The sequence below is a fragment of the Medicago sativa genome, chromosome 8 (assembly GCF_051527215.1).
Source record: "Medicago sativa cultivar Bolivia chromosome 8, Bolivia_mono, whole genome shotgun sequence".
Classification (NCBI taxonomy): domain Eukaryota; kingdom Viridiplantae; phylum Streptophyta; class Magnoliopsida; order Fabales; family Fabaceae; genus Medicago; species Medicago sativa.
In genome coordinates, this window is record NC_140756.1 from 89,255,710 (window position 1) to 89,279,203 (window position 23,494).

Sequence of the window (23,494 nt, forward strand, 5' to 3'; positions counted from 1 at the left end):
ATTATTTTTACTTCTATTCATATTTTCCCCATGATCACTTTCACTATAATAAAAAGAGGATGGATAAAATTGTCCCTTAAAAAAAAAAATTTGTCCCTTCTAATTTTCATCTAACGGTTTTGATGACCAAACATCAATGAGTATTTTGACCAGAGTCGACTCCAATAATTTAAGAACTTCTAGGGTGTAAAAATTAAAAAAAAAATTGACAAAAGGTTTTAAAAATTAATAATGACAGGACATATTTTTGAGGAATATATTTCACTATATGACGAGTAGGCCTGGAGTAGACATGTTGCCACATATATCTTGTGATGATCCCATTCTCTCCCTCTCTTAATCCTCTTTATATATTAGTGGACAAAATGATCAATGAATACATTACCGTTTCATTTCAGTTGCATATATACTCCTACTTTGCTTGCACTGATTCATATCTGATCTCCCTTTGATTATTTTGTGTCTATACATCCATCATCCAATATGATACCACCACCTTATCTCACTACAAGAAAATGGTGTTTTAGATTCAGCTGAAAAATGGATGCTAAAATGCAAATTGTGGATGCTAACAGCCATTTAGAGTCAGTATAGAGTCCAAAAAATTGACGACAGTAAAAGCTTGGAAGCTAAACACTAGCATCCAGCTGACGCTAAAATAACATCTACAAAAGTGGACGCTAAAATTGAAGCTAAACACCTGTTAAAAATGTATGTAATGTAGACGCTACTTAGCATCAATAAAAATGGACGCTAAAAATTGGTCTAAATTTAGCATCAGTAACTGTGAATGCTAAGTTTAGCTAAAAATTGGTCTAAATTTAGCATCAGTAACTGTGAATGCTAAGTTTAGCTTTCGAAATTGTGGATGCTAAATAATAAGCTATCAATTTTATTGAAAAATACCGTACGCAATTGCATTCAATTGACTGACATTAATTAACTTGAATGCATGTGGATATTTTTTGTTGGTCAACGACCCCTTATCATACTTACAAAATAATATTTAAGACTTAAAAATATAATATTATAGAGATATTAACACGAATTGAAATTGAGGCATCTAACGATAAACAAACTACAAATATAATGAAGTCTTAACCATAAATTTAGTAGAAACTAAACATAATCCTAAAATCAAAACATAATCATAAAGCCAAACCACAACTTATTAATATATTGTCAAATCAGCGAACACATTTGTAGTGCATGTTTCATGTCTATTCCATAAGGTAACATGCATGTAGTCTCTACTACAACAATGCATTTTTTTTTTTTGAGTAATACAACAATGCATAATTTCTGCCACAATCCAAAATGTTTGTAACCAATTTCAATTCACACCAGAGAATAATTCAGCAACAGAGAATAATTCTTATAGTTCACAAGACAACCAAATTTACTGATATATCACAATCATCTTTTATGTATAACATTCATACTGCATAAATATAAGAGAAACAAAACATAATAAAACAAAGCCTGCCTATATACACGTGGCCATTCAATGTAATATTTAACATCACTAGCTAGTCTCAACTACTGTGTGATAGTGATTTTGTTTTTGTTACCTTAAAAACAAACATTAATTGTAGTTTTGCTATGTAGGGACTAGCACTCAGCTGATCCTAGGTTTCTAATTCTGATAGCATTAGTTCAAACTTATGCTTCAGATTCTAATTTTAGGTTCCTAATCTTGTCTTAGAAAAAAAAATACAATTCACATTTGCACCAATGGAACTAGTAACTCAATGCCAACTTCAAATTTTACCATAAATAACTTACATAATTTTTTCAGCACGACTTTCAACCCAATCACCAGACTAACAATGAATATTTAAAGAATTTAATGAATGCATACCATGTCTAGCTCCACGTCATGGTGAGCCTTACGTCGAATGGGTTTTGGTGGAAGACTTTTTCCGCTTATTTCCATGACATTGTCCAGCCATTTGGTCAAGCAATCTGTTTTCCAAATCAGAAAAATACAATTAGAACAACCGAAAGCATACAGTTAGAATTAACAGAAAATAAGGGAAATGTGTGAACGCTTAAGAGAAAATACATACAGTTTAAACTAGCAGAATAATACAAACAACCGAAAGCATGTAGTGATAGAAGAAATAAGAGAAATAAAAATAAATACATAGTGTACTACAAATTAAGATAAATACACAGTTTAAACTTTAATACTCCAAAATACAATTTTGATCCTTCCCTTAAACTAACAACTACTTCAATACAATAATAATGTAATCTATATATCATCATAGTCATCGTCATCCTCATCTTCGTCCTCATTTTCCTCATCCTCATTGTCCTCCCCATCACTTTCCTCTTCATCATCATCATCTTTCGATTGACCATCGTGGTCCATCAGATCATTGTTAGGATCAATAATCATCTCAACCTCTTCAATTAGTGTTGCATCAGCTAAACCATGTAGTATTTCCAACTCAGTGACGGGTACAGTCGGTGACATATCATCGCATTGATAAGGAATTTCATCCTCTACTATTTCAATCTCCACATGTCCTCTTGGTTTTGTACTAATTGCCGCAGACCAACCACGCATATCTTTACACATATCTGGATAAGGGACATAATACACTTGTCTTACTATTTGCGCAAGGATGAACGGGTCATACAGAGCATAATGTCTATCCATTTTAATGTCAACAATATTGTATTGCGGATGAACTCGTGTCCCACGAGTCTTTGTTGGGTCAAACCATTGACAATAAAATAGTGTTATCTTATTGCTCAAGTCTTCGTATTCCAATTGAAAGATATGTTGAATGATGCCATAATAATCATCTTCTCCTCCTTCTGTAATACCTTTTACATGCACCCCACAATTTGTGGTCTTTTTTCCATTACTCCATTCTTGAGTGTGAAACTTGTACCCATTAACAAAGTGCATGTTCCATGATATTGCCTTCGATGCAGGACCCATAGATAATCCTCTAATGTATGGGTTTGTCACACCGTTTCTGTCATTGTGTACCTATACATAAGGCACAAGTTAAATTTATGTAATTTATTGGCTAACTAATTAAATTGTGTACCTATACATAAGGCACAAGTTAAATTTATGTAATTTATTGGCTAACTAATTAAATTGTGTGCATTAACCTACATATTTCTTCAGCCACAAAGGAAATTCTGCATGTATACGACTAGAAGCATCTTCATTGTTGACAGAATGACATTCCAAGAACATGCTGACATCACCAACCAAATTAATAAGTATATGCATTTGTTTGAGATCATAATTGATGTGATAAGAATGTAACTTACTCAAGATATGGTTTAACCTCATCACAATTGATAAGGACATGCACATGAGCAGATTTCCATTCTTTATCTGTCAGCCAATAATCTTTAGGCTTCCCACTAGGACGACCACATTTGCTCAAGATAGACAAAGTTGGTAGAACTGCCTCATGTGCAGATCGGGGATCATTTCTAAAACTTGTGGTCGGTAACAAGTTGAAGGTCTTGAAGTGGTGAGAGAAAAAATGGGATGCCTCGCGGTATAAATAGCTATTTGCAATGGAACCTTCTACTCTAGCCTTATTTCTCACTGATCGCTTTGAATCTCCCATCACTCTGCACAAAAGATATTCATGTAATTACTATCAAATAAAATGCAATGATATAAAAAAAATGCTAATATTTCAATTACCTTTCAAATGGATACATCCATCGATATTGTACCGGACCACCAAGGATTGCTTCACTAGGAAGGTGAATTGGGAGATGCTCCATTGAGTCAAAGAAACCCGGTGGAAAAATCTTTTCTAGCTTGCATATGATGATGGGAATGTTTTTTTCCAGCTTAACCAAGCCTTCCATCGTCAACGTATTGGAACATAAGTCTTTAAAGGAAAGACTTAATTCTGTTAATGGCTTCCATATCTCTATTGGCAAAGAACGAAAAGCAATTGGTATTAAACACTCCATGAATACATGGGTATCATGACTTTTCATACCATGCATGCTACCCTTGGAGACATCAGCACACCTTGCAAGATTTGAAGCATAGCCATCAGGCATTTTTAGTTCCTTAATCCACTTACACACCAACTTTGCCTCTTCAGATGTCAAAGTGTATCTTGCCTTTGGCTTTGCCATCTTTCCGTTAGGAAGAGGGGTCATCTCCAAGTCACCGCGTAAACAGTGCAAAGGTAAATCTAATCTCGCCTTTTCATTGTCCTTTGTTTTTCCAGCAACATTCATGACAGTGTTAAACACATTATCAAAGACATTCTTTTCAATATGCATCACATCAAGATTGTGCCGTAACAAATTGTCCTTCCAATATGGAAGATCCCAAAATATACTTCTTTTGGTCCAATGATGAGTGTCTCCATACCCTGGAAGTTTGGCTCGCCATCCATTATCTGTCACTTTTGGATAATAACGAACAGCTTGCCACACATCTTCCCCCGTGTACATGTAAGGTGGATCATCTTTCTCATTCTTACTTTTACGAAAGCTCCTTTTACTTCTTCTAAAAGAATGATCATTCGGTAAAAAACAACGAGTACAATCAAACCATCAACTTTTCCCACCAAATTTTAAGTGAAAAGCTTTTGTCTCTTCCATACAATAAGGACAAGCTAATCTACCATGTGTTCCCCATCCAGATAGCATACCATAGGCTGGAAAATCATTGATTGTCCACATTAAACTTGCTCTCAATAAAAAGTTTTGCTTCTTGGATACATCATATGTCCAAACACCGTCACTCCACAACTGCTGCAAATCATCAATCAAGGGTTGCAAATAGACATCTATTTTTGCTTTTGGGCTATATGGACCGGGCACAAGACAAGTCAAAAACAGGTAAAGTTTGGTCATACACATTTCAGGAGGAAGATTGTAGGGTGTAACTATTATTGGCCAAATGTAGGGTGTAAACCCATCAGAACACAAACCCAATCGAACGTTTCTTGGGTCTCTAGCAAAATCTGGATAAACAGTATCGAAGTGTTTCCATGCTTTCCCATCTGATGGGTGTCGCAAAACATTTGGAGGCCTTATGTTCTCATGATGCCAGCTCATTTGACTCGCAGACTCTATTGACGCATACAACCTCTGTAAACGAGGAATTATGGGAAAATAGATCATTCTCTTCACTGGAATATCTTTGAATTTTCCCATCCCACTCTTACGAGGAACATACCTAGCAGCTCCACAAATTCTGCACTCCGTTAAATTGCTATTTTCTTTGTAATATAACAAGCAGCCATTCACACAACAATCAATTTTCCTAGCCTTCAATCCTAACTTAGACACCAACTGCGTTGCTTGGTAGTTATTTTTCGGAAGACATTTTTTCATTGGACAAACATCGGCAAGCATTTGTGCAAAATAATCTATGCCTTTTTGAGGAACTTTCCAAATAGATCTGGCTGCCAAAAGCTTAACAGAAATTGATAATCTGGATTCAGTAGCTCCCTCATAGATGGGTTGGTTTGCAGATATCAATGTATCATAAAAATGCCGAGCTTCTGAATTGGGCTCCTCATCCTCCCTGAATGTCTCATTTCCTGTATTAGAATTTGAATTCGGGACATTGATAGAAGGCCAAATAGCATCATGAACCATCTGGTTCATTGCAGCAAATTGATCTTCATCACCCACACTCCCTCCACTGCTAGAATGACCCCCGATGTTCGTATTCGAATTCACTTCTCCATGTTCGGTCCAAACATAATAGTTTGGCATAAAGCCGTCCCTGTACAAGTGCAAATTGACCTCCCTAGGAGTCACCAAGTCTATACACTTGCAATTTACACATGGACACCTTATGCCTCCTTCAGCTAAAAAATTAGGATGTGCCATAGCCTTTTCTACAAATTCCGCTACTCCAGAAACAAAATGGTCTTTTAAACCATGTCTATCAAGATTTCCCACATCATACATCCATCTACGGTGCATTTTCTACATGGGACAGTAACATTCAACATATCATGCAGCTGGCAAAAATGTACAATGAGTGAACAGTTAACGACAGTAACAGAAGTACTAACACCACTACATTTTTAACTATAAACTAGCAATTCCATTTCTGTATTTATCTTCATTTTTTAGTTCAGTAACACAAAACATCTCAAAAACACTATGTAGCATTCTCTGGAGATTTAATATTTGAAACTTGAAAGAACAGAACGAAAAGAAAAAAGAAATGAGTTCAGTAGTACAAAACACCTCAAAAACATTCTCCGTGACACTCTTTGGAGATTTAATACTTGAAAGAAGAGAACAAGACGAAAAAGAAAAAAATTAAAGAAATGTAAATGAGAGTGAATTGATAGTAGTAGTTAAAAACATGTGAATATATATAAGAATCAAGATGAAAATACAAAAAAGAAGTTAAAAAGATGTGAATATATATAAGATTTAGGTAGAAATATTAGATATATTAACCAACTTAGCTAATTAGTTGAGTAATTGTGGAGATAGGTTACATGTCGTTGTCAACATTTTTATTTGTTTTTCTTTATCATGTACTATATGTGAACAAAACCAAAAGACAAAAACTATGATATATCTTCACACAAAACTGCCTAATTACCTAAACTTAATTTTATTTTATCTTTGTTTCCCTTTATCCTTCTCTATCTATTCTTATTAAAATTCCAGCAATATACCTACATATATATTTTATTATCTAACTTAGCCTAAACTAGTGATTTATGAACATTACAATGGGCACCAGGAGCGCAACACACTTCATGTATGAAGTACTTAAAACATATTCGTATTTTAACAAGTATATATAGCTATACATATCCAATAAACATGGAGAAGCTAAAATAAATCTACAACAATTAAGAATCTAACTACACCAAGAGTAGTTTCGATCTAAAGGCTGAAACTTATTCATAAATCAATTAAAATCAATATAAAAAATCCAAGTTTATCAATTGAAATCCCACTAGGAACCCACCTCAAATTACCTTTCAATTGCTTAAAGTGCTCAACACTCCAACTTTCCTCAAACTCCTTGTTCTTCTCCAAGTCTTCAGCTGTTAACAACACCTATTATTCATGTTCAATACAAGAAAAATCACACATTCAAGGCTTTAATTCAATGTAATTGAAGAAATTGGAATTGGGTAAAAAATTAGGGTTAGTTTCGGATTTGAGAGGAAGAAAAGAGGGGAAAGAAATTATTCTCACTTACCTTGCTTCCAATGAAAAATTAACGACGAGGATGACACATGCAAGCTTCAAGATGTCTAAAATCGAGGACTTTTTGGGTGAGTGTGGATTTTGGGAGAGAAACCGTGAAAAAGAAAAGAGACAAGAGACAGAAGATCGCGATAGAGAGAGAGAATGAAAGAGAGGGTCTGAAATTTCTCTCTCCTTTTTGCCCCTTTTGCCATTACTTCAACCGATTATAATTACCATATTGCCACTAATATAAAGTTTTAGCTTCATTCATCGTGGATGCTATTTTTAAAGTTAAAAATTACTAAAGTTTTGCATCAGAAATTGTGGATGCTAATTAGATGATAAAATTTTTAAAAAAATTAGCGTCAACAATATAAATTATAGCGTCCCTATGACTGAAGCTAAATTTTATAAGAAATATAAATTGGAAAAAGTGTAATTGCTTCAAAATTTGTGGATGCTAAGCTGATGCTACTAGCATCAGAAATGGTCTGAAGCTAAAATTTCTGAAGCTAAATGGCCATTTTCTTGTAGTGTCTATCTTCGTCCGTCATGCCTATTGATCTTAATCAAGATCAAAACCATGACCTTTCTAGTCCAAATTCTTCTTCTTCATTTTCTTCTCTATCAGCATCATATTCTACCCTCTTAGACTCACAAGATCAAGTTCAACAACCATCTTATTACTGCCAAACAAACAACTTACCACATGATCAAGAGGTAAAGTATATATTTATACTAATTAAGATGCATATATATGTTACATGAATCATTATATATAGTAGCATAATAATTAAGTCCACCTTTGATCCCCTTTAATTAATTTGATGATGTGATCTTAATTAGGTTGAGAAGGTTAATATTCACTCAAGTGGATCATGGAATTCTTCAACTGCAGAAAACCATGAAAACTACAAGACTAAACACAAGCTGACAATTCGTTGGAAGAAAGAACAAATCAGTGATGAAATGAATAATAATCAAGAAGCTGATCATGAGGATGGTACTTCGGTGAAGTGGATGTCTTCAAAGATGAGAATAATGAAGAAGATGATGGTTTCTGATCAAACGGGTAGTTCTAACTTAACAAGTAACTCTAAGCTGATTAAGTTTGAAGATCAAAAGCAACCACTGTCACCACAAGGAACAGATAATAGCAGCAGCAATAATTATTCAACTATTAGGGTTTGCTCTGATTGCAACACCACTAAGACCCCTCTATGGAGGAGTGGACCAAGAGGCCCAAAGGTATACATATATATGATCACTTCCACCCTTTATAAAAAATAAAATTAATAAAGTATAGGTTTGGATATCCCTAGAAACCTCCAAATTAAAGATTCAATTCAACCCTAAAACAATCACTTTGTATTAATTTTTTATAATTACGAATCAAACTCGGTACCCTAAATTTACAACGTTCTAAAATGTTTATTTATTTGTCAGGCTCAAACTTTTGATTATAGTATATTAGTATTAGTGCTACTTAGGTAAGTAGAATTATAAGAACATTATTTTCTAATATTTTGCTAATAACTTTGATGGTGAAATTTGACAGTCACTTTGCAACGCATGTGGGATTAGACAAAGGAAGGCAAGACGTGCTCTGGCTGCTGCTGCAGCATCGGCAATTGGTACAACAATTGCTGATCAGACAGCTTCTGTGAAGAGAAAAAAGTTGCAGAAGAAAAAAGAGAATAAATCCAAAATTGAGTTTGATTGTTCAACAGTGCATATGAAAAAGAAGCAGAAACTTGAAGCAAAACCATCTCATCAAACTAGAAAAGAGTTTATCACTTTTGAGGATTTGAAATTAAGCTTGAGTGAGAATTTGGGTGTTCAACAAGTTTTCCCCCAGGATGAGAGAGAGGCTGCAATCCTTCTCATGGCGTTATCTTATGGATTAGTCCATGGTTGAGCTTAGTTCATTGGTTCAATTTAAGGATATTGTTCACTAGGTTTTTGATACTACTATTTTATATCTATCTATCTATCTTAATTAGGAGTTAGGTTAGTTTGAATTTGATTAATGGTTTATGGTGTACGAGAATAAGGTTCAATAAAGTTAGTTATGAAATGATGATTGGAAATTAAGGTGAAGGACAAAAAAGGACAAATAAGTTGCATCGTTGTAACCAGATGAAGGTAGTGTGATTTTTTTATTTTCTTTTATAATAGGTGGGAGTGTGATTTTGTGAGTTGTGAACTTAATTATATATATGTATGATTTGAGCAAGTAGTCGAGAAAAAGAAATGTCCATCTCGTTCATCTATTTCTTATTATTTGAAAAAAAAATCTCAAGGACTTTATATGCTGAAATTCCAATTGCTTAATTTTGTAGTTGAATTATAGCATGTTCTTAATTCATATTTGCATAAGCTTGATTACCTACATGTTTGTATACATTATAATTAATAATTAATAAAAGGAGTATTAAGATTTTGTATAATGTAGGGTTTAAGCACACTATTTTCAGATGAGAAAGCAACATGACTACTTTTTTTCTTTTTTCTTTCTCCCATGTTCTTTCCTGTCCCATATCAATTTGAAAAAATGTTAATATAAAAATATTTGACCTATGAGCAAGCGAGATTCTCTTCTCTCAATCATGACAGTGATGATTCATGTTTGGGAAGCAGCTTTACGTGTCTAGAGAAAACCCTTTATAGGATACACCGTTGATTTTAGATTTTGTCTGCTTCAAAGTAATAGTAATAGTAGTAAGTAGTAACTAATAACGCATGTAACTAGTTAGACATGACTCTTCATAGTACCGAAATGGTAGACAAGAGCGGCGCGACTCAACAATATCAAGCCTCATCATTATGGTTCAGATGCCCATTTTAGATGGAGACAAATCTCACAGTGATATAGTAGTATAGTGGTACTGAGTACTGACTCTCATTCAAAATACAGTATATAATCCAAGGTTTTTCCTATATAAATTAAGAAAAATAATAAATAAATGAGTGTCATACTGTAGTTTCATAAACCTTTTTTTTTAAAGGGTTTGGAACGAAAACTTATTTTCATTAATCATTTAGTGGACCAAGTATCCCTTAAGTAAGATTTCAGTTGAGTCTTGTACACAAAGAAAATATGTTTGGATTTTGGAAGGACTATTAGAGGTGATGGATGAAATTCTCTCGCAAAATTAGTCACGTATAAGTTGGTGGATATTTTGTATCTATTACATGATAACCGTACTGATAAAAACTATAATGCTTTGAATGCAATACTCCATATAGCACAACATTAGTTTGAAAATAAAATCTAATATTTTTCGTCTTGATATAGGACATCATTGATTAAGACACATAAATTGCTTTTATGTAATTAACCAAAACTATATGACAATATATTAGAAGAGTAGAGATGAAAATAGGAGAAATTCTTACATGAACTCTTACTTAAGAGATCATTCTTACACCCAACCAATTAAAATCAAACATCTCATTAAAATAATAAAAATAATTAATATCATAATTTTTTCACATAATTTTTAATATTTCTCTCTCTTTTTTCCACTTTCATTAACCAACAAAAACCACCCACCACCATTTATGTTTTCATTTCCTTAATTAAAATCACATTTCTTTTAAGTTAATAACATGTGTCATATTTTTATTGGTTGGGTGTAAGAATAATCTCTTAAGTAAGAGTTCATGCAAGAATATCTCTGAAAATAGAGTATTTGCATTATACTCTTCAAGGTATCCATTACAACACAAGATGGATATACTATTTAAATGACATGTAGGTTACAAGTGAATAACCCCATTTCATTAGTTAATAGAGTCAAGACCAGTAAGACCTTCCACCAAAGAAAATTTTAGACCATGCCAAAGGAAAGTGGAAGACAAAGAAGAAGTTGACACCCATACAATATATATTCATGACATTTTTTACTAGATGATGTCCATTGATGATATGTCTTAAACAAAATCTTATTAAAGTGAAGCCGATGAGGAAAAAAAAATGATAGCGTAGGAAAAATAGTGGAGTTTTCTTAGCTGAAAAACTCTCAAAAAAATATCTAAGCTGAGAAACTTAGTGGAGTTTTCTTGTAAGGGACGGCTTAACGAGTCAACTCTATTGATTCATAAATATTATGTCAGCCATATCTTCATAGCCATACAACACTCACCAATCTCATCAGCGTGGCTAAATGGCACATTTAGCCAATTGACCCTTGGAGTTAAACCTTGTTAAAGGAAAAAAAAAAAGTTTAAAACAAATTTTCATATACTTTGAGGATTAAATTAACGAATTTCATATACTTTATGAACTACTTAATATATTTTCATAGTTTAGAAACTAAATTAAGTTAGGACTAAATTAATTTATTGAATTTTCACTAATTCTCCTCTCGTCTCTCGATTTTTGTCATATTTTATCATTTCACACAAATTAAGAGAAGCTTGATTTTTACCTAATTTCTCATATTAACTATTAGTATATTTCTATCATCATAAATGTAAGGTAAAAAATAGCAGTAACTTGGAAAGCGATAATAATTTTAATATTATTTTTAAAAAAAAATCATTTTAAGATAAATTATAGGGTTAATAGGTCTTTACCCCCCCTTTAATATAGGCCATTTCAGGTTTTACACCCTGTAAAAATTTTTTTTTGATTCGCCCCCTATAAAATAATTTTTTTTTGATTTACCCCCCTAATTGGTTTTTGTTTGGCCTATTAGGGGGGTAAATAAAAAAAAAATTTACAAGGGATGAATAAATAAAAAATTATAGGGGAAAATCCGAAAATGACTATATTACAGGGTAAAGTCTGTTAACCTTAAATTATATATGCACATCATTTTCTTTTATGGGATGAAAATACAAAGCAAGCTCGAAAAAACAGAGAAAGGGATTCATTCGCATTCAAACCACACTCACGCCATTTTTATTGTGTTTCAAGGATTTTCACGATTGCTTGATAGAGAAATTCCCAGTGATCATCATCATCGTTATCGTCATTTCAATGAATGAGACTCCTCCTTCACCTGCACCTCCAACTGGGTTACCCATGAAACGCTTCAAATTCGTTTGGCGCTTTCTCTTGCTTTCCAATCTTGCACTTGGAGGTCAGTTACATTTTTCTCAATTTCCATCTCCATTCTTATTTCTCGTCAACTTATGATTAATGGGTCATTTTCAATCACTGTAATTGTTGGCCACAATGTGTTGTTTCCTTGTCACGCATTTTGCCTATCATCTGTTTGATATATTGCCTAACACATCTTTTATAGCTTTAAATGACGTGTCTTTATTAAGCTAGCAGGATTCTTTAACTTTGCAAGAAACCATTCAGGATTTCAAATAATATTCATTTCTTTGATTGCATTGTTCATTCAGAGATCATGAAATATTTCTTTGTACTTATTTCTTATAATTGATTGATGGTTGTGCCGGTAAAAGGAAAAAAAAAAAATGTTCCGATTGTCTTTAGTAAATATGACTATGTTATGATCGATTTGAGTGTAATAGCGTGAGTGTTTCTGTCACATCATTTGGCATTCAAGAAAGGAAATTTTTGAATTCAAAGGTGATGCAGTTGAATTATGGATCACTTGTCTTTGTTCGAGTTTTTGGGGACATGGGAAGGAGCATCTACGGGAAATAATTAGCGCTTCTCAATGATTTTATTGCAAAATTGGCAATGTTTTTGAGTCCCTTTTCTCACGAAATGAATGTTTAATCAATATGTAACTGCATGCTGTGATCGGAGAATTTGTACTTTTTGGTCTTGCCTAATTGAAATTTTGTCCAACTTGTACGTTTTGTATTTTAAAAGGAAACTTTAGGTAAAAAAGCCCCCGTTGTTAAGCCAGTTGAAAGATGTTTTTTTGTTACATTCACATTGATGATTGATAAAATTACAACAATGTAGTTTAGTGATTGGAATCTTTTTTATTAATAACACCATACTTTGCAGTCTGGTGGGGTATCTATGTTCAACGATTTCACCATGTGAAGTCACTGTCTCTACCAATTACTGATGATTTTGTCCCTTAAAAGAGTTGATACGGTTTCAAGATTTTGCAAACTTTTTATCAGTTTAAAAAGGGATGATATGAAAATGATCAGTTTGACCGATAGTACTTACGGTTATATTTTGTTGATATCATATGATGTTGCATAGAGATATTATATTTAATAAAATATTATGGCGTCATTTGACCCATGTAGCCAATCCTACTTAGTGAGATATTATATATTACAAAACATTTATGCATAAAAGGCCTCAACTTCTCAACCCTTCTAGGCTTTTTGATGTTAAGAAAAAAGGTGTCAATGGAAACTATAGTGTATGACATACATTTGACTTTGTTTCAGCGAGAACACCTACAATATACTGATGTGTGGGAATGGTTCCTCTCTTGGTAAATCTTTTGTATGAGCTTGTTATGTGAGTTTGTCTGAAAAGTTAACACCTATCTCTTTTCAAATATTAACAAATTTTGATTGGGCCAAGCCTGTATAATAGCTATAAAAAGGAGAATTAAAAACATAGAATGAGAGGTTTTATTTCTCTAATTTGCTTTTGTTGCTCCATGATACGTATTTGATAATTCACAGCTTTTCTGTTTGCAAGTGCAAAACGGAGAGATTCAATGGAGATTCAGAAAAAAAGAACAGCACACAGATTGCATAAGAGCAAAGCTGCTGTCGAAGTTCCTCCTGAACCCAGCACAAGTTCAGTGGACCTAAATTACGAAGATTTCTTGGTTCCTGCCACAATGCCTATGGAAGTGCGGGCTCCAATTCCTGACGAACAACAACGTGAAGTTTTCAAGTGGATTCTGGAAGAGAAAAGAAAAGTGAAACCAAAGGATGCTACGGAGAAAAAACAAATTGACGAAGACAAGTACATTCTTAAGCAGTTCCTGCGTGCAAATTCCATACCCAAGTTTTAACTTCCTCTTGACTCTTGCATTATTAATAACTGATAGGTTAAAGTTTCAATCTGATAAATAGGCTTTGATCTTCACAAACTCATCAGTTCAGAAGTTCATTTTTTTTGCAGAACAGGACAGTAACGGGTTAATGGCATTGCATTTCCAACAGTTTTAGCCTTTAGGGAAGCAAGCATCAAATTAACCTAACTACATTCTTGTAACCATACCAATCGTGCATTGTTGGATAACTGTAGCCTTAAACATAGATATTAAGCTAGAATATTATTAGTGTTATATCATCAACTTTATTGAAAATGAGAACCATTATGCCCGCTTGGTAGGTCTCTACTTTTCAATTGTATACTTCTTATTTTTTGCTCTTCATGTGATATATCTGTTGGTTGTATGCCTGGATGAATGATGTACTTTCCAATTGATATTTTAATGATTAAGCCTATCTTTGGATCCATAGTGAATTCTTCATCCCTGCTTTGTAATTTTTTCTAAATCCAAACACTAAATTTTATGTTGAAAACCATTGTGGGGGACGCATATGTACTGGCAAAAGAAGAGACAAGAAACGATAGTGATATAAACAATATAATCTAACTCAGACATATGGTTATGTACTATTGTTTGTGGCATAGTTGCCATGTGAAACTGGGGAACCCTATATTTAAACTTTCAAGTGGGTCAAGGTGCACAACCAAAGTGTTTTTATGTGGCACAGTGAAAGAACTAGATTTGATGTGGAGCAGACACTGCCCTTGACTGTTGAAGATCAAATGGTTGAGATTGATTTTTAAATTTATGAATTTATATTCAACGGCTCGGATTATTTGACTGTAGTGAATATGAATCTCAAATATCATTTGGCGCCGATCGTCATGCGCAACCCACAGATGTTATCCTCCAAGACTGAAAGAGTGGTCTTCAATTTTTTTTCATTATTAATTTTAATATAAAACAAAGTTTGTCTAGGCCCCCACCTGGCAACGGTAAGCTACTGCATATCCAAATCTATTTAGAAAATATGAAAATAAAGAAACATGTTTGTGGTGGTGTTTCTTTGGCAGCTTTGATGTATCGAGTCACTTGCATTTGGTGCCTCCACTCCAAAGCAATGCTCTAATGAGTAAATGTGTTCAGGTATATGTTTTTTTTATAAAAATAGTTACAACTAAGATTTAAGTTCAAAAAGTAAATCCATTCTATCAAATTATTGTTATTCTGATAGTTGCTATTGAAATTATTTCAGATGAATAAAGGGAATGTGAAAGATTAAAAATGTGACGGAAAAAAAAAAAACTTTACTGAATGGAAAGATAAAAAATGTGAAACAAATGTTGCTGAATGAAAAGTAAACCGAAATTTCTACTGCAGAAACATCAAACTTTAATTACTTCTATATCTGAAATTCAGTTTGCATAGAAGAAAAATTAAGTATGGTTGATGAATCAGGCTAAAGCTTTTGGGTATTATGTAAATTACTGGTGTATTCATCCGCTTGAATGCTTAGGAGTTGTTGATGCTAGCTAGTAGCGGTTGATTTGCTACTATCTTTGAGCTCTTACATGCGTTCTTCCTTTTTCTAAATTGTTTTTGATAATCTGGCTTTTATGGTTCTCATACGTTAGTGGTTGTAATTATGTTTTTAAGGCACACTTTGTGCTTTGAATTATGTTGTTAATAAAATTCTTAGGTTTTTCAAAAAATAGTTTACAGAGAAGAATACAGTTACCAAATAATATATCAATCACAAACTCACAATTGGCATGTTTCCATTCCAAACAGGCCATAACTTTGATAAACAACAGCTGAAAATTGATCGTTGTTGTTGATGCAACGGTACATGACTTAGCAATATGCTAGTTTTGTTTGAGAGCTCGTCATAGATTGAAATCTAGAGTTGATGGTCCAACTCGTTTCTCTTTCTTATTTGGCCACCTTATTAATGCAGTTCTTGTCTTATATTGATTATTTAACTTTTTATCGTTGCAACGTTAGCGTTAGGGACCATTCTAATCTCAGGTAACTCATGCAGCAGTAACAAAGGCAAAGAGGGGGTGAATGTTCATGTTTATTCAGTTATCAGCTCTATAAATAATATATCCTCTATTATCTTTTTTTGACAGGAGATCTTCTATTATCTTGGTCCGTGAGGATATATAGTTCGATCAATAATTATTATGTGGACACATCATTTGCACACAAAAAATAATAATTTATTTGTATTTTTAAATAAATTTTTGATGTATATTTTTGTGTGTCCAATTCTTTGTGTGCACACAAGAATTAGTCCGAGGTGTGGTGCTGGTATTGAAAATGACTTGCACACGCTTCGTGACTGCCCTAGGGCTATGTCCATCTGGAGGTCTTTCTACCAAATTTGGCCGAATGATGTTTCCATGGATAATTGCCAATTTTGGTTCAAGCATTATGCTACTAAAAAGATAGGGTCTCTTTTTGTTGTGATATGTTGGGAGATTTGGAAGAACAGAAATGAGGAGATATTTCAAAATGTGAAAAAAGATGCATGGGCTTCAATCAATTGCATATGCTCATATCACTCTTCCATGGTGCGTGCGCTTGGGCAATCTGAGAACCGTCATGTGTCTCGACAAGTGAGATGGTACCCTCCTCCTGAAGGTTGCATCAAGGTGAATGTGGATGGTTCTTCTTTTGGTAATCCAGGTAATGCGGGTTTTGGAGGCCTTTTAAGAAATGATATTGGAGTTTGGTTACATGGTTTTTCTGGATCATGTGGTAGAGCTTCTAATTTGCTAGCTGAACTCTCAGCTATTTGGAGAGGCCTTTATTTGGCTTGGGATCTTGGTTACCGGACTATTATTATGGAATCTGACTCTAAGACAGCTTTGAACTTGATCTCTAAGGAGCATCAACATGATTTCCATCCTTATGGAACATTACTTTCTCTCATTAGAAAGCAAATCTCCCTCCTTTGGTCGGTAACCTTCAACCACACTTTCAGAGAAGGCAATGAGTGTGCTGATTGGTTGGCAAAGTTTGGTGCGAATAGTGTGGACACTTTGAAGATGTGGACTTCCCCACCTCCTCAATTGAACCTTATCTTGTTGGCGGACGCTTCCGGGGTTTCTAGGAATCGTTTGTCTTAGTTTCTTTTTCTTGTTTTTTTTCTTTCCTTTTAATCAAAAAAAAAAATGATGATGATAAAGAAGCAAATGAAAATGTAGAAGATTAATTTTATTCCTTTATATTTAAACATATAATAACACCACACAAAAAAACATATAATATATTTTTTTTTACAAACAAAACATATAATATCTTGGCACTGTCAATCTCTATATAATACAAAAGAATAGTTCTATGAGCAAAGTACACGTGGCGCCTCATTTTGCTTCTAGCATTTAATGCTCCTCAAACAATTTTTTTTCAATGCATAAGACCTTTGATTAGACCTTTGATCAAGATATCAAGATAGTTGCCTTAATTATGTATTATGTATTATGTAAATATTTGATTAAGAAATGGTATCAAATATACAATATTGTTTTATTGTTTTATGTACATGTGCATTTTGCCTTAACAATATGTATTATATACATTTTAATCCAACCGTATTTTATGTTTATGGAGGAATCCAACCGTGTTGTATACGTACGATATTATTATATACGTTCATTTCAGGCTAAAGTTTTTTTTTCTTTTCGACTCTGATTGACCGATCAATTTTACATATTAGTTACCGATATTTGTTGTAATTACTCGGAGATAACTTAATTATTGTGTACTTTTTTTTTGAAGGAGTTAATTATTGTATACTCTTTCTGAAATTTTTTTAATCTTCGGAAATAAGATTTATCTTAAATAGGATCAACGTTATGTACATCGTATCAAATCAAAGTACCACTTTTATATATCATCGTTTCAAACTAATTTTTTAAGTCTCCGGAAAAAATGTCGTCCATATATATGATAAATTGTTTTCTATAATTTGGTACCATTTTTTTCGTGTAAGGTACGTATGCACTGTTTTTAATCAGAAAAAAATAGCAATTGGCAGTACCATTTTTTTTAGCAATTACTCTGTTTGGACTCCAATATTTTTTATTTTATTTTTTTGGTACAAGCCATATTGTTTTTTTTTGTCTCCGTTTTTTATGATATCATGCTATTGCCGTATTCAATGCATATTTAATTTGGTTTACAAATATGGTAGCTTCTTTCTTAACAGAATATATATATGGTAACTATTATTTTGAAAATTATTGTGTACTTTTTTTAAGGAGTTAATTATTGTATACTCTTTCTGAAATTTTTTTAATCTTCGGAAATAAGATTTATCTTAAATGGGATCAACGTTATGTACATCGTATCAAATCAAAGTACCACTTTTATATATCATCGTATCAAACTAATTTTTTAAATCTTCGAAAAAAATGTCGTCCATATATATGATAAATTGTTTTCTATAATTTGGTACCATTTTTTTCGTGTAAGGTGCGTATGCACTGTTTTTAATCAGAAAAAAATAGCAATTGGCAGTACCATTTTTTTTAGCAATTACTCTGTTTGGACTCCAATTTTTTTTTTTGTACAAGCCATATTGTTTTTTTTTGTCTCCGTTTTTTATGATATCATGCTATTGCCATATTCAATGCATATTTAATTTGGTTTACAAATATGGTAGCTTCTTTCTTAACAAAATATATATATGGTAACTATTTTTTTGAAAATAAATATATATCCTTGCTTAGTATTGTTCCAAGAACCGTTTCAAAAAAAAAAAGTATTGTTCCAAGAAAGGCGAAGTGTGTGGTATAATTTGTGAAATAATAGAATGGTCCCTTCATCGTGTATGGTTTCCTTGCATGCGTTTTTTTTCCATGCGTTTTTTGTGTAAACAAAAGGTTCCATGCGTTTTTTTTCCTTTAATGACGTATTATTTCCATGGCCGATCCAATGGTTGTATGACAAGTGTCAATTTCACTTTGTCAGCCAATCGGAATTCATCATGTTTTGTTTTTGTTTTTATTCTTTTGGTTGCTACCCATGATAATTAATTTGTTATTTACTGCCTATAAAAAGGTCATGTCATATTTGATCATTTCATCTGCTTTTTTGTTTCTTTTTCACATATTGTTGTTGGTAATAACAAAAGTAAGTCTTGCAATGGCTCCGAGATCAGTTGATAACATCTCTGAGGTCAGTCCAGTGAAGGAATCATGGACCATTGTCGTTCGAATTGTCCGTGCTTGGTTCGTTCGTGATGTCAATCGTGACGCTCACCCTTTTTCACTTGACATGGTGTTGATGGATGCATCGGTTAGGCTATTCCTAATTTTTGTTTTGCACTTAAAATTTTCTTAGAATTCCATTTATTTTGTTTTTTAATTGTTTTTTTTTGTGTGATCAGGGCAACAAAATTCATGCAACTGTGCGGAGGACTCTTATCTACAAGTTTGAAAAGGATTTGCAAGAGGGAAAGGTCTACAATATGACTAACTTTGGTGTCGCTGCGAATATTGGTTCTTATCGGACAACCAAGCTGAAATTCTAAGGAGCATTTAATGTTCTTTTGATATTTTGATATTTAAAAAAAAAAAATACACATCTTCACTTTAATGTTCTTTTGTGAATTCTTATTTGGCAAGTATACCACGAGTTTTAATTGGCACGGGATCGCGTATAATGACAGAGTTTATGAAATCAGCAAATTATTTCAATACCATTAACGTTTGTTAATAACGAGTTTGTTATGAAATACACAATTTTTTTTATTATCAATGTTATTATGAAATACGTAAAAAAAAATTATTATCAAATGATGTTCAAATATTATGACCTTTTTTATTATCAAGTGATGGTCAAATAATATGAATATTTTGTTTTTTTTTTTTACAGTATATGACAATTTTGTGAAAAATTCTTAAAGATGAATTATGTATGTTTTTTGTGCTTAATAATTCATACTTAATAGATGTTTTTGTTAAATTCTATTTTTTTAGAATAGATTGACATTTTCTACACATTTCTGGAGAATCTCATTCAAAAATATGAAGACTAAATTTGAGTTGACTAAAAAATAGATACCAAGAATGGTGATGAAAACTTTTGGAAGACTAAAAAACTAACAAATTTTTTAGCGAAAATAAAATGAAATATATATTTTTTGAAAGAAAAACTAAAACGACGTATTGATATATTGAAAAATTAAGAATACCATTCTTTATTTTTTTGACAAAGAATACCATTATTTTGTTACTCTGAATATGTCAAAAAAAAATTACATATTCATCATCATCTCTAAAAATAAAAGTATTTCTTAATCATTGATCCACATCACCTCATAAATCACAAATACATATTTGACTTTGCCATTAATTACAATTTATTTCTATTAATTTTCTATTTACCATTTCATATTTCGGTTTCTAAGCAATTGAATCATGGAAGAGTGCCAATTTTACATCACACTTTTTATTTGTTCAAAATGTAATTTACTTTCTATTCTATTATTTTCCTATATATAGTCTCTGTTTATTTCATCGTTTTTAGCTGTATATTTCTTCCATATGGTGCTGTTAAACTCCAAAAAGTTGTTATGGAACCAAGATCAGGTAACGTTTATGAGATCAACCCAGTCAAAGAATCATGGAACATAATCATTCGAATCATTTGGGTTTGGTTTGTTCATGATGTGATGTCAACTGTGACACACACCGGTTCTCTATATATCTTTCCCATGGATGCATCATTATGTATGTTATGAATATAATTTTTTCACTTTTTAAATTAATCTAATTTTTTTATCTTTGTTTGTTTGCATTTTTCAGGGTAACAAAATTCATGTCACTGTGTGAAGATTTTGAATTTGATAAGATTGATAAGACATAAGATGTGGGAAAAAAATGGGTTAGAAGTTTTTCTTTCACGTGAGAAGATTGATGAGTCTAAGTATGGTTTGGATATATATTGAATCTACAAAGATCACAATCGAAAGAGAAAAGAGTCAAAGAAAAATAATCCAAATTTTGTTCATGGTCCTTTGATCTACAAATGTAGAAACAATAATTACGAGAGCATGAGATCTATATTGGTGAATAAGAATATATATATATATATATATATATTAGTATTTTTTGTTATAAAATTAAAATTAATTTTAAACGTGTTACAAACCTGAATGTATTGTTTTTTTGTCATGTTTACATGGAACGTCTTAAAATGAGATAGAAGAGTGAATCTAATACTATAGTTTTGTTAATATTATTGTTTGAAATATTGCTTATTCTCTGAGATCTATTTTATGTGCTAAATTATTTAGCCTCATTTTGCCAATTCCTATCCTAATTTTTTTTACGTGTGACATAATGGTGCCTTTGAAGTTTGGTTTGGTATTTATCTATCATCTAATTGATTAATGTCATGTCATATTTTGGTATTAATTTATTAAAAAATAAATTAATTTTTGAATGAGTTTTGTTTGCATGTTATCGATATCCAACGAAACCTCTTGGTACTTCAGAATTGATAAATTTTCTCAATAAAAAAATATTAAATACCACAACATATTTGAAAACAAAATTCTAATTTAAAATTAACATATATACTTGCAGCTAAAAGAACGTGGTGCAAATAGCCAATGAAGGTTGATTCAGTTGGTAAGAAATTAAGTTACTTGCAAGGTTGTGGGTTCAATTTTCTGTTGGCGATGTGAGGACCTGATCTTTGATAGATGCTCTATAAGTATCTGTGTAAATGTTGTTAGAGTCTTAAGGTTTATCCTGATTGTGGTGAAGTTTCCGAAGTCCAAGTAGCCTAAAGTTGTTTTATAAAAAAAAAAAATGAAATGTGATGCAACTAAACTTGCAGCTATTTTTATTCAAAAAAAAAAAACTTGCAGCTATTTTTTTGGTTCTACAAGGTATCTATAATGTCAAACAAATCTCCCACATTAAAACTTCAAAATATTTGCAACAATTTTTTTTTATAACCAAAGTAACATTTAAAAGTATATATGTGGCAAGTTTGAAAAGAAAAATTATACCATCATTTCTTAATCTTAAATGAGATTACTTATTATTGTAAAAAAAAAGAAGTTAAAGCATCACTTAAAAGAAAAGGTTTAAAGCAAATTCCTTTTAATTGAGATTCAAAATAACAAGTTATAAATGCATTCAATTTATTTTGAATTCACACAGAATAAATCAACCCTCATATTAACTTTGAATTTTGAATTCAAACACACAAAAAAAAGGATAATGATAATAGTAATATTACCCAAAAAAAATTGATAATGGTAAAACTTCATTCAACTAATTCTTATAATATCAGTTTTTTTTTCCAAAGAATTCTTATATTATCAGCTGACAACTAAAATCTCTATTATAAACATTTGATTACATTTTTTTTGTAGTACATGTGTCTGTCCTTCTCTCTATGCTAATTGTCATTGATTGTTATGATTTGGGCATATGTTATGATAGTATTATTAATTTGCCTGGCGTGATTATTGATTTTATTAAGAAATGATTTTAATTTGTGAACTCTTAAAAAGGTATCAGCGTCATCATTGTTTTTATTAAGAAATAATTTTAATTTTTGAATTCTTAAAAAGGTGTGTAAGGGATACAAAAACGGTACAATAATGTTTTTTTAATGGAAAACAAAATGGTTCCATCAACCCCTCAAAAAAAAAAGGATGCATCAAATAGGAATAAATTATTCTCCAATCACCTTTATAATTGCATACTTATAGCTAAAATTAACTTACACTCACCTCTCAAATAAAATAACGATAAAGAATGATCATTGCAATTTGTGGGAGTGATGTGATATGTGTAATTAAAAATCGATTTTAATTTATAATTAAATCTAATTTTATGTACTCAATCAATGGAGTTCATACTATGTCCCTTGAGCATAGCTCAATTGGTAGGACAGTGCATTATTATATGCAGGGGCCGGGGTTCGAACCCCGGACATCCCATTTATTCACCTTACAAGGTGAATTCTAGCCACTAGGCTACCTAATTCTCCATTGTTTCTTTGCATATACATCCTTATCAAATTGAAATCTTATTTTTCAGTCTTTTTTTTTTGTAAATTCTCTAATTCTAATATTTTATGTGAAATGTAGGATGTGAGATGTGTTTGCTTCAAGGTATTTTTAAAGTTACTCGAGAAGATCTCCTCAAATTAACATGCATATTTTTAAGGGGTGAAGATCCTCTCCATTTCCTAAATAAAATGGAAATGTCAATTACTATAGTTTTGAAGCAAATATATGATATAAATGCACACATTTCAAGAATTGAAGATATTAATTGCACATTTATACACCAAAACTTTGGTAATGGAACAAATGGAGAGAACATAAAATGGAGAGGATCTTCACCCATTTTTAAGGTGTA

General features: G+C 32.1%; 3 protein-coding genes and 1 long non-coding RNA gene across 5 annotated transcripts; 3 read left to right on the forward strand and 1 right to left on the reverse strand.

Moving 5' to 3' along the window:
* Positions 1–335: 335 nt before the first annotated feature.
* On the forward strand, positions 336–9,508 carry LOC146903010 (putative GATA transcription factor 22). The gene is made up of 4 exons (XM_085738030.1): positions 336–500; positions 7,725–7,908; positions 8,035–8,436; positions 8,747–9,508. Exons 1-4 carry the CDS (start codon positions 484–486, stop codon positions 9,104–9,106), a joined length of 963 nt encoding a protein of 320 aa, XP_085594156.1. The 5' UTR covers positions 336–483; the 3' UTR covers positions 9,107–9,508.
* LOC146903011 (uncharacterized) lies at positions 2,125–7,724 on the reverse strand. 2 transcript variants are annotated; one of them, XM_085738029.1, is made up of 6 exons: positions 7,199–7,724; positions 6,972–7,053; positions 3,689–5,952; positions 3,301–3,612; positions 3,140–3,224; positions 2,125–3,007 (listed from the first exon to the last, which is right to left on the reverse strand). In XM_085738029.1, the coding sequence occupies exons 3-6, from the start codon at positions 4,459–4,461 to the stop codon at positions 2,258–2,260; spliced, it is 1,920 nt and encodes a 639-aa protein (XP_085594155.1). In that variant the 5' UTR covers positions 4,462–5,952; positions 6,972–7,053; positions 7,199–7,724; the 3' UTR covers positions 2,125–2,257. The 2 variants fall into 2 exon arrangements, with proteins under 2 accessions (XP_085594155.1, XP_085594154.1); XM_085738028.1 differs by having other exon boundaries at positions 6,962–7,053.
* Positions 9,509–12,029: 2,521 nt separating the features above from the next.
* On the forward strand, positions 12,030–14,564 carry LOC146903012 (uncharacterized). Its single transcript, XM_085738031.1, has 2 exons — positions 12,030–12,278; positions 13,774–14,564. The coding sequence occupies exons 1-2, from the start codon at positions 12,176–12,178 to the stop codon at positions 14,109–14,111; spliced, it is 441 nt and encodes a 146-aa protein (XP_085594157.1). The 5' UTR covers positions 12,030–12,175; the 3' UTR covers positions 14,112–14,564.
* Positions 14,565–15,087: 523 nt separating this feature from the next.
* LOC146903013 (uncharacterized) lies at positions 15,088–17,392 on the forward strand. Its single transcript, XR_015023673.1, has 2 exons — positions 15,088–15,242; positions 15,888–17,392. It is a non-coding gene; the product is annotated as an uncharacterized LOC146903013 (long non-coding RNA).
* The last annotated feature ends 6,102 nt before the right edge of the window (positions 17,393–23,494 follow it).